This window comes from Eriocheir sinensis, unplaced genomic scaffold (assembly GCF_024679095.1).
Source record: "Eriocheir sinensis breed Jianghai 21 unplaced genomic scaffold, ASM2467909v1 Scaffold70, whole genome shotgun sequence".
In the NCBI taxonomy this organism is placed as follows: Eukaryota; Metazoa; Arthropoda; class Malacostraca; order Decapoda; family Varunidae; genus Eriocheir; species Eriocheir sinensis.
In genome coordinates, this window is record NW_026112054.1 from 892,704 (window position 1) to 906,130 (window position 13,427).

At 45.1% G+C, this 13,427-nt stretch overlaps 1 protein-coding gene across 2 annotated transcripts; it reads left to right on the forward strand.

Moving 5' to 3' along the window:
• The first annotated feature begins 104 nt into the window (after positions 1–104).
• Positions 105–3,109, forward strand: LOC126993978 (protein RRP5 homolog). 2 transcript variants are annotated; one of them, XR_007748611.1, is made up of 4 exons: positions 105–278; positions 586–780; positions 1,438–1,703; positions 2,198–3,109. XR_007748611.1 is itself a non-coding variant. In XM_050853198.1 (3 exons), exons 1-3 carry the CDS (start codon positions 147–149, stop codon positions 1,486–1,488), a joined length of 378 nt encoding a protein of 125 aa, XP_050709155.1. In that variant the 5' UTR covers positions 106–146; the 3' UTR covers positions 1,489–1,577. The 2 variants fall into 2 exon arrangements, 1 of the variants encoding a protein (XP_050709155.1); XM_050853198.1 differs by lacking the exon at positions 2,198–3,109 and having other exon boundaries at positions 106–278; positions 1,438–1,577.
• Positions 3,110–13,427: the final 10,318 nt, after the last annotated feature.

Below are 13,427 nucleotides of genomic sequence, written 5' to 3' on the forward strand. Positions count from 1 at the left end.
GTTTCACGGTTAGTCCTAAATTCTTACCATCCCGACTTTCACTCATTATCACCTATACGCCATGGTGTACTTCGCGTATAGGATAATCCAGCCCTGAATATATCTTGATTCAAAGTTCAAACAGTGTTGTCTTCCCCTCCCAGGAGATGAAGGTCAGTGAGGGTGAGGTGAGCGGTGCCAAGCCTTGCCTCACACTGGGAACGGGCTTTGTGTGGGAAGTTCCCGACACGCCGGAGCTCATGGACTCCTCAGACAGTGAGGACCAAGACGTGCCAAAGGTTTGTACTGTTTGATTATGTCCTATAAAGTGAAATTGATCTCCTGTTGATGTGTGTTGTTTTCCAGGGGTCTGTTTACTACCAAGATGAGTCTCCCTTGTAGATATGTTCCTTTAGGTTCATGCTGCCCTGTACCTCCATCCTAGTTGTTATCCTGAGGCATGTCCCTTCTTCCTAACACTAACAGAAGGATAAGAGATGAAGGGGTCTGTATACTACCTTATAACTATGTGCATTTAGGTTCATACTGCCCCATAGCTCACTCCCGTATGTTATCCTGAGGCACCTTTTTCTCCATGGCTAACAGAAGAAAGAGAAGAGAATGCGGAAGTCAGAAATGATAGCCCAGTCCAAGGAGGAGGAGCAACGGCTGCACCAGCTGGAGTTGTCGCGGCTGGAGGAGGGGCGCTCGCCACAGTCAGCTATGGACTTTGAGGCCATGCTCCAGGGTAGTCCAAACTCATCAGCCGTATGGATACAGTTCATCAGTTTCCACCTTGAGGTACAGCTTCCTAATGCAAGAGTTAGCAGGCACTGTCTTTCAATTCATGAGTAAAAAAAAATCTAGAATTTGATACAGCTCATCAGTTTCCAGTTTCCACCTTGAGGTACAGCTTCCTAATGCAAGAGTTAAGGAGTGCCTCCATTCTTTCTTTCCTTTTGCAAGTAAATTCTTGAACCACTTTCCTCTGTGTGTGTGTATGTCTCCCTATCTGTGACTTGATCTCTTTCAGGAGGAGACCCTCAACACAGCTCTCACATTAAAGTACATTCTTCATTTTCTTCTTTCCTTTCCCTTCCTTAATTCTTCCTTTCATTCTTCCCTTTCCTTCATTTTTCACTTCTTTCTTCCCTTCCCTTCCCTTCATTCTTCATTTTCTTCTTTCCTTTCCCTTCCTTTATTCTTCCTTTCATTCTTCCCTTTCCTTCATTTTTCACTTCTTTCTTCCCTTCCCTTCCCTTCATTCTTCATTTTCTTCTCCCCTTCCTTTCCCTTCATTCTTCCCTTTTTCCTCCCTTCCCTTTCCTTCCATCAGTGGATCGCTGCTTTTTATTTGGACAGCAAGTTGTGAAAGAAAGAGTTGCCAATAAAATGAATAGGAAAAATTTGCCCTGGATTATTGGGCAGCATAGTGATGGTGTGTTGGCATGTCCCCAGAGTGCCGAGGTGGACAAGACCAAGGCAGTGGCACGGCGAGCCTGCAGGTGATGGACGCACAGGAGGAGGAGGAGGAGCGCCTGAACGTGTGGACAGTGCTGCTGAGGCTGGAGGGGCTCTACGGCGGATTTGACTTTCACTGGTAGCCTGGTAACATACACTTCCAGGTCTTTCTCTGCCTCTGTGGTGGATAGTGGAGTGTTTCCCATGTGGTATTGGTGTGCTGGATATCCCTTCACTGGTAGCCTGGTAACATACACTCCCAGGTCTTTCTCTACCTCTGTGGTGGATAGTGGAGTGTTTCCCATGTGGTATTGGTGTGCTGGATATCCCTTCACTGGTAGCCTGGTAACATACACTCCCAGGTCTTTCTCTGCCTCTGTGGTGGATAGTGGAGTGTTTCCCATGTGGTATTGGTGTGCTGGATATCCCTTCACTGGTAGCCTGGTAACATACACTCCCAGGTCTTTCTCTGCCTCTGTGGTGGATAGTGGAGTGTTTCCCATGTGGCATTGGTGTGCTGGATATCCCTTCACTGGTAGCCTGGTAACATACACTCCCAGGTCTTTCTCTGCCTCTGTGGTGGATAGTGGAGTGTTTCCCATGTGGCATTGGTGTGCTGGATATCCCTTCACTGGTAGCCTGGTAACATACACTTCCAGGTCTTTCTCTGCCTCTGTGGTGGATAGTGGAGTGTTTCCCATGTGGCATTGGTGTGATGGATATCCTTCACTGGTAGCCTGGTAACATACACTTCCAGGTCTTTCTCTGCCTCTGTGGTGGATAGTGGAGTGTTTCCCATGTGGCATTGGTGTGCTGGATATCCCTTCACTGGTAGCCTGGTAACATACACTCCCAGGTCTTTCTCTGCCTCTGTGGTGGATAGTGGAGTGTTTCCCATGTGGTATTGGTGTGCTGGATATCCCTTCACTGGTAGCCTGGTAACATACACTCCCAGGTCTTTCTCTGCCTCTGTGGTGGATAGTGCAGTGAGTGTTTCCCATGTGGCATTGGTGTGCTGGATATCCCTTCACTGGTAGCCTGGTAACATACACTCCCAGGTCTTTCTCTGCCTCTGTGGTGGATAGTGCAGTGAGTGTTTCCCATGTGGTATTGGTGTGCTGGATATCCCTTCACTGGTAGCCTGGTAACATACACTCCCAGGTCTTTCTCTGGCTCTGTGGTGGATAGTGGAGTGTTTCCCATGTGGTATTGGTGTGCTGGATATCCCTTCACTGGTAGCCTGGTAACATACACTCCCAGGTCTTTCTCTGCCTCTGTGGTGGATAGTGGAGTGTTTCCCATGTGGTATTGGTGTGCTGGATATCCCTTCACTGGTAGCCTGGTAACATACACTCCCAGGTCTTTCTCTGCCTCTGTGGTGGATAGTGCAGTGAGTGTTTCCCATGTGGTATTGGTGTGCTGGATATCCCCTCCCAAGGTGCATGACTTTACATTTTTCTTCATTGAATTGTGGCTGCCACTTTTTGTTCCATTCCTGTAGCTTGGTGATGTTGTAGGAAATCTGCAGTCAAGGGGTTAACTCTATCTCATGTCCTTAGCAATAGCCTTCAATAAGCTTCTGGTGCTAATGGCGTTGTGTCCCTCCAGGAGGCCGAGAGGGTGTACTTCAACATGTCCAAGAAGTTCAGTCAGGAGCTGAGTGTGTGGGTGAAGGACTCTTCTTCTTCAGTCACATCATGGCTGGGAAGGGACGTCGCTTTGAGCGGGCGCTGCGCTCTCTCGACAAGAAGGACCGTGAGTCACTCTTCCTCACTCAAAGCTGTCACTTAGTTTATCCAGCCTTCCAGTGCATTTTGTCACCTCAAAGCCCCATGTAGTGCACTCCTTGGGGCCTTGTCAGCAGCCTTCTTCACACCAAGGCTACAGCTCCGAGGAATACTTTGTTGTCTTCTACACTAGACTTTATGTACCATCAAGACACCCTTCCTGAAACTTAGCTTTCTTTTGGCCACTCTTCTAAGCTCTGTTTTATAGGAGCAGTGATTAGCAGGCTTTTTTTTTTTCCCCCTTGAGCTGCTTCCTTTATCGTAAAAAACATTAAAACTCCTGACTGAGGCTTTATCTAAGGGCCTCATTTCTCACATTGCAGATGTGGAGCTCATCAACCGGTTTGGCCAGCTTGAGTTTCGCTTTGGGGAGACCGAGTGCGGTCGGACCATGTTTGAGTCCCTCCTCAGCACCTACTGGAAGAGGCTGGACATCTGAGTGTTCACGTGGACCTGCTCACCAAGGCCAAGGACACTGAGGGGGCAAGGTGAGGCTGGTGTGATGTAACCATGGGTGTCATTCTTGCTCTATAGATTCTGCTGAGGCCAAGGCTGGAGGGACAACTTTTACATGGAGGCTTTTTGTCAAGGGGCTATGTTATTCCTCAGTCAAAAGTTTTATGGGGACGATCAACTTGGACAAGAATACAGTGGGGTAGTCACAATAACATGGTCTTGTTGGGCATCATTTTTGCTCTATAGATTCTGCTGAGGCCAAGGCTAGAGGGACAGCTTTTACATGGAGGCTGTTTGTCAAGGGGCTATGTTATTCCTCAGTCAAAAGTTGTATGGGGACAATCAACAAGAATATAGTGGGGTAATGACATGGTCTTGTTGTGCTTCATTTTTGCTTTATAGACTTGAGGGCATAGCTGGGCATGATAACAGAAAACCTTATTCCCGATAACCGTTAACTGATAATGAAAAACCTTAATGGCAATAACTGATATTCGTTAACTAGAGACACAAATATAGGCGATAACCGATAACCGATACCCGATATAAATCCACAATTCCGATACTAGCTAGCGATAAGTCCGATAGATTGATTGATTGATTGATTGATAGTTTATTGTTGCAGGTAAACAACAAGGGAGAAGGGAGGAACATGCCATCCCAACCCCCAGGCAGGACAGAGTGTGATTATACAACTATTAATACATGTGTAGGTAGCACCATGAAACTAAAAAGATACAATGGTAGGAAGGAAAGCACAACTAGGGAGGGGGCGGTACCTCCCCCTGGACAATAAGACAATAAAATGTGGGGACGGAGAACATTGCCCAAGCACTAGATGGGAATGAATACAGAGATAGAGTAAATACTAGTCCTTAAAGTAAAATGGCGAAAACGATATTATATTGATATTTCAGATAGAACAACATTGATGAATTCAAATTTTCATTATCTGTATTTTAGGAAACTTACAAAACCTTAAAACCACACGTTGACGCGTACATATGGACGTTGATACTAGAAATGCCTGAACCGGTGTTGTGTTATTTGGCGTCCCCACCGTCAAAAATTGTTTACAAACACTGGTCTCTCGTGAACGGTGCATGCTCAGACCAGCAAGCATAGACCTGTACAGTCTCACAAAGCTTTTAAACTGTAAGTAAGGGTTGTTGGAAGGCTGAATCAGACATATAGTACAACTACCACCATCCTCGCTGTTTCTAGGACGACACTCTGTACGAGTTGTATTTATATGTACAGAGTGCACGTCGTTCTAGAAACAGCAAGGATGGTGGTACTGTATGTTTGATTCAGCTTTCCAGCAACTCTTAATGTGTTAAAAAAGCATTGTGAGACTGTACAGGGCTACACTTAATGGTTTGAGCATGCGCAGTTCATGAGAGACCAGTGTTTGTACACAAAAGCGCCAGCTTTTGACGATGGGACACCAAATAACACAACACCGGGTGCCTTCAATACCATGACATGCTCACCAACGAATATGGAATATCAAATTTGAGGCAGTGAATAATCATTTTTGGGGCAAAGTTAAATGATTTTGCTCAATGATGTATTGATTTTTGAGTAGCATAAAAAATAATAACCTAGTGTTTTAATTTTCATGACCTAAGCATGAAATCTCATCACAAGCTATTTCATACCCAAGTTTTTTCATACAACACCGGCCACGATGCAGTAAGGAGACAAAAAAATGTTCCTGAGATGCGGAAAAAAAGTAGCGATTATCGCTAGTTTGGTTACAAAAGTAACGAAGATACCGATATATATTTAAATAAGTAGCGGATGGTCGATAATCCGATTTTGTTATCAGCGATAAAGTATCGCGATAACTTATCGCGATAACGCCCAGCTATGCTTGAGGGACTGTACATATGGACTACAATCTAGAGGCAAATGCAGGATACTCACTAAGCACAGCTGAAAGAACATTATATTTGTAATGGATACTGCTTGTGTTGTTTTATTTTTACAGGTTGTGCCGGTGCGAAGGCCTGACTCTCCAACGGGTCACCTGTACAGCAAGAGCAAGAGCAAGAGAGAGGCCAAAACAAACCCCGCCATTTAATTTATTTCTTGTTTTTTCATTTTTTTCTCGTGTTGTATGAATGGTGGATGAAACATGTGGAGGCTGTGGAAGAGGAGAAAATAGGGGGAGAAAAGCGGCAGGGCTGGGGAGGGAGAGATGGGAACTGGGGAGAAAATTTTTCGAGGGGGGACAGCAAAGGGGAGAGGGAGGGAAGGAAGATGTATTTTGACTGGGGAGGAAAGGAAGGCAGGGAGGACAGAATGGGAGGAGGAGGAGGGAAGGAAGATGTATTTTGACTGGGGAGGAAAGGAAGGCAGGAGGACAGAATGGGGAGGAGGAGGAGGGAAGGGAAGATGTATTTTGACTGGGGAGGAAAGGAAGGAAGGGAGAGCATGATTCGGGGGAGGAGGAGGGAAGGAAGATGTATTTTGACTGGGGAGGAAAGGAAGGAAGGGAGAGCATGATTCGGGGGAGGAGGGAGGGAAGGAAGATGTATTTTGACTGGGGAGGAAAGGAAGGAAGGGAGAGCATGATTGGGGGGAGGAGGGAGGGAAGGAAGATGTATTTTGACTGGGGAGGAAATGAGGGAAGGGAGAGCATGATTCGGGGGAGGAGAGAGCGAAGGAAGATGTATTTTGACTGGGGAGGAAAGGAAGGAAGGGAGGACAGAATGGGGAGGAGGAGGAGGAAGGGAAGGAAGATGTATTTTGACTGGGGAGGAAAGGAAGGAAGGAAGAACATGATTGGGGGAAGGAGGGAAGCTAGGAAGATGTATTTTAACTGGGGAGGAAAGGAAGGAAGGGAGAGCATGATTGGGGGGAGGGAGGGAAGGAAGGAAGATGTATTTTGACTGGGGAGGAAAAGAAAGAAGGGAGAACATGATTGGGGGGAGGGAGGGAGGGAAGGAAGATGTATTTTGACTGGGGAGGAAAGAACATAGGGAGCCTGCAAGAGGCCTTATGGCTTACACAGGGCAGCTCCAGATTCTCTCCCACTACCACCTGTCGTCCTCGTCCATGTAGCTATCCAGTCTACTCTTAAAACAAGCTATCGTCCCTGCACTAACTATGTGATTGCTGAGTCTATTCCATTCCCCCACCACCCTACTACTAAACCAATGCTTGCCTATATCTCTCCTAAATCTATAATTTTCTCATTTAAATCCATTACTGCGAGTTCGATCCTGCTGGCTAATTCTCAGTACTTTACTTATATCGCCTTTGTTGTAACCCTTGACCCATTTGAATACTTCTATCAGATCTCCCCGCACTCTTCGTCTTTCTAGTGAATAAATATAAGTTTAGATGTTTCAGCCTATTTTGATATGGGTGGTTCCTCAGCCCCTGAATCATCTTGGTCATCCTCCTCTGAACTGATTCTAGCAAGTTGATGTCCATTCTGTAGTGTGGGCACCAAAACTGGACAGGATAATCTAAGTGTGGCCTAACTAACGCTAAATAGAGTCTGAGGATGACCTCTGCACTCTGCACTGTTGGTTACCGTCCTGTTAATAAAGCCTAATAATACCCTGTTAGCCCTATTCTTCGCACTAATACATTGCTTCCTTAGTTGTAGGTCAGAGTTCACTAACAGTCCTAAATCCCTTTCACACTCTGCTCTACCTATAGAGTCTAAACTATACCCATGTAATGGGTTGCGTGTTCCTAAACTAAGTACGTTACACTTGGTGATGTTAAAATTCATCTGCCATTTCTCTGACCAAGCTGACAGTTTGTTGAGATCCTCCTACAGTGCTCTAGCATCCTCCCCTGTCCTAATAGTGCATCCCATCTGCAAATTTACCTATGTCACTAGTTATCCCATTGTCTATGTCATTGATGTAGATAATGAATAAAAGCGGTCGTTCACACGCGCCTCCGTAGCACGCCCCGCATACGATACATTTGATACATTTAGATCCTGCGTCAGTAGCACGCGGGGCCCCGGAATTCGTGCGGCAGTAGCACGCCCCCCAATGGTCTCTCCCGACGTGCCGTAGAAGCACACCCTCGCAATTTAAATGATGTGCCTTTGAAGTCCGGTTGTCAGCAACTGAGGGGCCAGCATTTCACTCATCACGCCTACATCGTCGCATCCCCTTACCGCTGTCTCGCCACTCTGGCCGGAGTTATCTGGTTTCAGGTCCCGCTGGACTGCTAGTGCAGCGCTCCGCATGGGGCGTCAACAATTACGATCAAAGCTCGATAAGAATCCTCGATACACTTTTTCAAAAGTCGTAGTGAATGAGTGAGTCTTGATTGCTTTCGTGAATAGCCTTCTGATGTTTCTTTGAAGTTTGACGCGAGTCGACATTCAGGTCCTTGGCACCCTGCACACTGTTGAGTTTATTGGATTGAACGCCACACCTTTCATGATCGAACCTCGTATTACTATTATTGGTATTTTATTCATTTATTTATTTATATGTTACCATACTTTACCAATTTGAAGAGCCTGGCTCTATCTATGTTAAAATGCCATCTCCCATCTATCGGACGAGCTGGCTTTGTCTGTCGTCGTCGTCGGCATTGAGGAAAGGAATGAGTTACCATTCGCTGTATTGTCAGTAAATTTACCAATGAGATTATGGAGTCCACCGTCAACGTCATTGATCATTGGTATCAGGTATAACCCAGCACTGGGCCAAAAAACTAAGCCTTGAGGGACACCACTACGGCCAAGCGTCCATTCTTGAATCAAATCCATTGCTCACCACTCTTTGCTGTTAGTTACTTAACCAACGTGCGCTCATTGGTGTAGTTTACTCTCAATATTCTGAACATCGAGATAGACTACGTCCAGTGATTACGTCATAAACAGTGACGAGGTCATTTTAAAAGGTCACAAGGTTCGATAAGCAGAAACTCTTGTTACGCAAGCCATGTTGAAAATCCTTTATTACCGAGTGACTTTCATGGTAATTTACAAGGTGCCTCTAATTATGCTCTCGAGTGGCTTCCCTACAACTGAAGTTAGATTGATGGGCCTGTAATTACCCGGTTCTCCTTTCTTAACACATTTTCCAATCTTGACGAAAGGGCATAATGAATCTGGTTGTGACCGGTCGTGAAAGAAGGGAGTACACATTTCTCACGATGTTTTCTTCCGTCGTTGACAAGTTTATGGAATCAGTTACCCAGTGAGATTGTCCTTTCTGCAGACATTTCTACATTTAAGTCTCGTATGTAATGTCTTTTGAAACCGTCATTTTATTTTTCCTCCTTTTGGCTTTGACTGGCCAGTTTGGACTATTCGTTGCCTTCGCTTTTCTCCAGTACCTTTTGGTATTGTTTGTAGTTCAACTTGTTGTATCTGCACCCTGAAGGGAGGCTTTGCTAGTTCATAATAGAAATACTAATAACCACCTCATGAAATCTAGCCAAGCTTCATCTACGTTGATCCTCTGATAATCGTATTTTGTTCATTTACGTCGAATCTCAGCGCAATTTTCCCTTTGGCAAGTTACACCATTATGAGCTCTCCTCTACCACAACATTACTGACTAGATTATTATTTTATTTTTGTTTTTATATATATCTTTCCTGTCCAGACACTTCCCACGCGTGTGCCTCATCTCCCTTTTCCTCATACGCCAGGTATGCATATCGCTTTCCTTTCTTGAGTCGTAAATATCATCCCCATACATCCACGTCCACGTGCCCATCGTGTACTTCCGCATCACTTGAGGACCCAGTTTCTACCCTGCCGGTCGCATGGCCGGTCTTCGGCCCTTATCATTTTTCTTTTTTCTTAGCGCGCCTGATGCGTTCTGCCTCATTGCTTGAGGTCCCAGTATCCTCTCCACCTGTTGCCCAGCAGGCCCAGAGACCCCAACGGTCTGTCCTGGTGAGAAGACCCAACCTTGTTTTTTGCGCGCCCTGCATTTCTACGTCTTCATCTGTGGATTCATCGATTCAGTCTCTTCCCGTCTGCCTCAAGGAGGTGTCTCGAGCCATCATGGCCCGCCTGACGGGAAGAGGCCCTTTCCTTGCGCGCCCACTCACGTGTCTCCTCATTTAAGGCCGAGTCCTTGATATTTGTGTTTGCGCAACGCGCCCAAGATCACGCCCAATATGTATTTCCTCGCCAATCAAGGACCCTGTGTCTTCTCCGTCTGCCTCATGGCGTGGGCCAGTGTGGTCCACCCTGACGGAAAGCCGTGAATTTTCCTCGCGCTCATAATGTGTTTCCTCATTTGCAGCCCAGCGACTGTTGTCGCGGGCCATATCTCGTCGAGGCTGATGATCACGTTCATCCTTACCCACAGCTTCATGCGATCCTCTACTATTGTTGCAAACAAGTGTTAACTCCTCTCCAGCCACAGGGCCGACGGGGATGATGACCCCGTAGGGTCTGTCGGCTCCGTGCCTCTTCCACACTTGCCTCACAGCGGTTATTATAATCTATATAACACGCCCGACTGAGCGGGTAAGCCTTCTTTACTCAACACTCGAGTCTAACGCTCGTAACAAAAATGCTGTTTACGTGAGAACTTGATTGATCTCCTTATTGACCTTTGCAAGTAGCTGCCGTGAGGGGCGGAAGGGTCTGCCTCATAGATCTTAGGAAAGGAAGTTTGAGACGCACCTTGAATCAGCTCCTTGATGCTAGTAGACTCCATGGCTGGCCCTTCCTCCTTGCCTCAAATTCCAGACTTTCCTCTCACATATGTTAATTTTCCTCCTCCGTGATGTATGTGTCTCTCTCTCTCTCGCTGTTCTAATCATTCCTTCTTTATTTAGTTGTTTTATTTATATTTATCCTCATCGTCTCCTCTGTTTTATTTCCCTTTACTTACCTTAATCTCTCTCCTCACTTTCCTCCTCTCATACGTACATCCTTCTCGGTAAATCCTTTTCACTGTATCGTATATATAGTTCCATTATTTACTTGTTTCCCTTCCTCCTCATCTCTTAACGTATAAACGAGGCTTACGGCAGAGAAATCCTAAGGCACAGTGACCTATTCTTACGTATATTAAAATACGTTAACACACTGTTATCTCCACCTTTATCAAGGTGTGTGTATTTCTCCAGCGTAATTTTGGTGGTTTCGTTCATTTCCTCCTCCAAGTTCAAGTCCATTTTTCTCCCTTTTTCTTCTTCTCTTCCTCCTTTCCTCCTACATCAAAAAACAGCTTAATCTTGACTCTTCCTCCTCCTGTCTTCCTCTTCCTCCTCCTCCTCTTCTTCGTTCCTTTCCTGTCTCCACTTTTATCAAGGTCTGTGTATTTCTCCGACGTAATTTTGGTGGTTTCGTTCATTTCCTCCTCCAAGTTCAAGTCCATTTCTCTCCCTTTTCTTTCCTCCCATACCAAAAAAGTTTAATCTTTCCTCTTCCTGTCTTCCTCCTACTCTTTTTTTCCTTGTTATCTCCACTTTCATCAAGGTCTGTGTATTTCTCCAGTGTAATTTTGGTGTTTTCGTTCATTTTCTCCTCCAATTTCAAGTTATTTTTCTCTTTTCCTTACTCCTTTCCTCCTATGCTAAAAAATAGCTTAATCTTTCCTCTTCCTCCTCCTCCTTTTCGTTTCTTTGTAATCTCTACTTTTATCAAGGTCTGTGTCTTTGTAAACTTTGCAGAATGGACGAAAAAAACACCAGAAATTGCTTGTATATTTATTGAGCAAACTGACACTTCTTGCAGAGAGAGGGGGGGGTGGGAGGGCTTATGTGTCTGTGGGGCATGTGTCTGTGGGGGTTGTCAAAATACTGTGGGGGGGACACCCTGTGGGGCCTGATATATATATATATATATATATATATATATATATATATATATATATATATATATATATATATATATATATATATTTTTTTTTTTTTTTTTTTTTCTTGGCACTAAACTCTGCCAGACTCTTGCAGGGAGGGAGACAGAGACAAGACCACTGAGCCGAGGGAACCAGTCAGGCCTTCAAGATACTACCTGGATGCTGGGGGAGAAGATGGAGGGAGATTAATTGAAGGGCAGAGAGAGATAGAGAGAGAGAGATGGAACTAACTCTCTCTTTCTCTCCGTATTTCTATAAAGAGAAGACTAATAAAGTTTGGAAAAATATATTACTCTTCTTCTTCTTCCTCCTCCTCTCTCTCTCTTTCCTCTGTCCACCAGTGAGCTATTGTAGGACTCTTCCTCCTCCTCCTCTCTCTCTCCTCTGTCCACCAGTGAGCTATTGTATTCTTCCATTCCCTTCCCCTCCCCTCCCAAGATGCCGCCTGGATGTTGGGGGGAGAGAGAGAGAGGATGAGATGGAACACACTCTCTCTCTCTCTTTTTTTTCAATGGACCTTATACACTTTTATGCTACTTTTTTTGTGAGAGAGAGAGAGAGTTCCAGCTTCCAGTCCCTTGCTGAGCTGAGTGACCAGACAGCACCAGCCAATCAGCCATAGCCCTGAAAAGATATATGGTGGTTAGGTCCCGGTAGATTGTGGTGGAGTGGTAGAAATCGTGGTTGAATGTCAGGTCTTGGGTTGAAATTTTGGGGTTACAGAGTTGAAAAAGTTTTGAACAAGTTGAGTTTTTGGGTTGAACTTGTGATGACTGATGGTTAATAATAATAATAATAAAAGTATATAAAATTAATCTGTATTTTCTCATTCCTGAGAGAGAGAGAGAGAGAGAGAGAGAGAGAGAGAGAGAGAGAGAGAGAGAGAGAGAGAGAGAGAGAGAGAGAGAGAGAGAGAGAGAGAGAGAGAGAGAGAGTTACCTCCACATCTGAAAAGGAAAAATCTATAATCTTCCTTCCTCTTCCTCCTCCTCACACACACACACAAAAAAAACATCTCTGCTACACACTAAAGTTATGACCGCAGCAGCAGCAGCAGTTAGACGCTGAATTATTGTCACAAGTTATAGTGTGTGTTGTGCCAGGTCCCTGCTGGTGAGCCTGGTTTCGACCCTCACACCAACCACCCCCAGGGCCAAAACGGAGGTGGGTTGAGTTCTAATGAGTGCTTATAAGTTCTGCAGGTGCTGTTTGTTGTGCTTTCATTGAACTTAAAGGTGCCTTTGACAGAGCAAATAAAGAGGTTATATTGGAACAACTTATTTTAAAGGGCATTAAAGGGAAATTACTGGGCTGGGTCAAAGACTATTTGCATGTTAGGAAGGCTAAGGTGTGGTTCCATGGAGCCTCTTCTGCTGAAGGGAGTTTTGAATTGGGCACTCCACAGGGATGGGTCCTTAGTCCTTTGCTCTTTAATATTCTCATGGACAAAATTGCACAGTACCCCTTTCCTCAGGGCACAGAAGTTTTTATATATGCTGATGATATACTTGTTCAGTGTAATGCTCCACGGACGCTTACCTTAGCCCTCCACCAGCTGGAAGACTTGTGCACTTCTATGGGTTTAGTTGTTAATGAATCCAAAACTAAATTTCAATCAATTGCCAGAGTATGTCGGGCGCCACGTATCAATGACGTCAAACTCGATCGTGTCCACTGTTACAAATACTTGGGTGTATATCTTAGCTTTAAACAGACCACGGAATGTATCACTTATATCAGGAATCAATTTTTACTACGGTTGGCACCGTTGCGTGTTCTCGCACACAGGGGCCTAGGTGTTGGCGTCCCCATACTTAGAATGTTTTACATTTCTGTTATTCGATCATTGATTGATTATGCTGCCCCAGTCTTAGTCCGGTTCAGCGAGTCCCATCTGAAGCCCCTGGAAATTATTCAAAATGAAGCA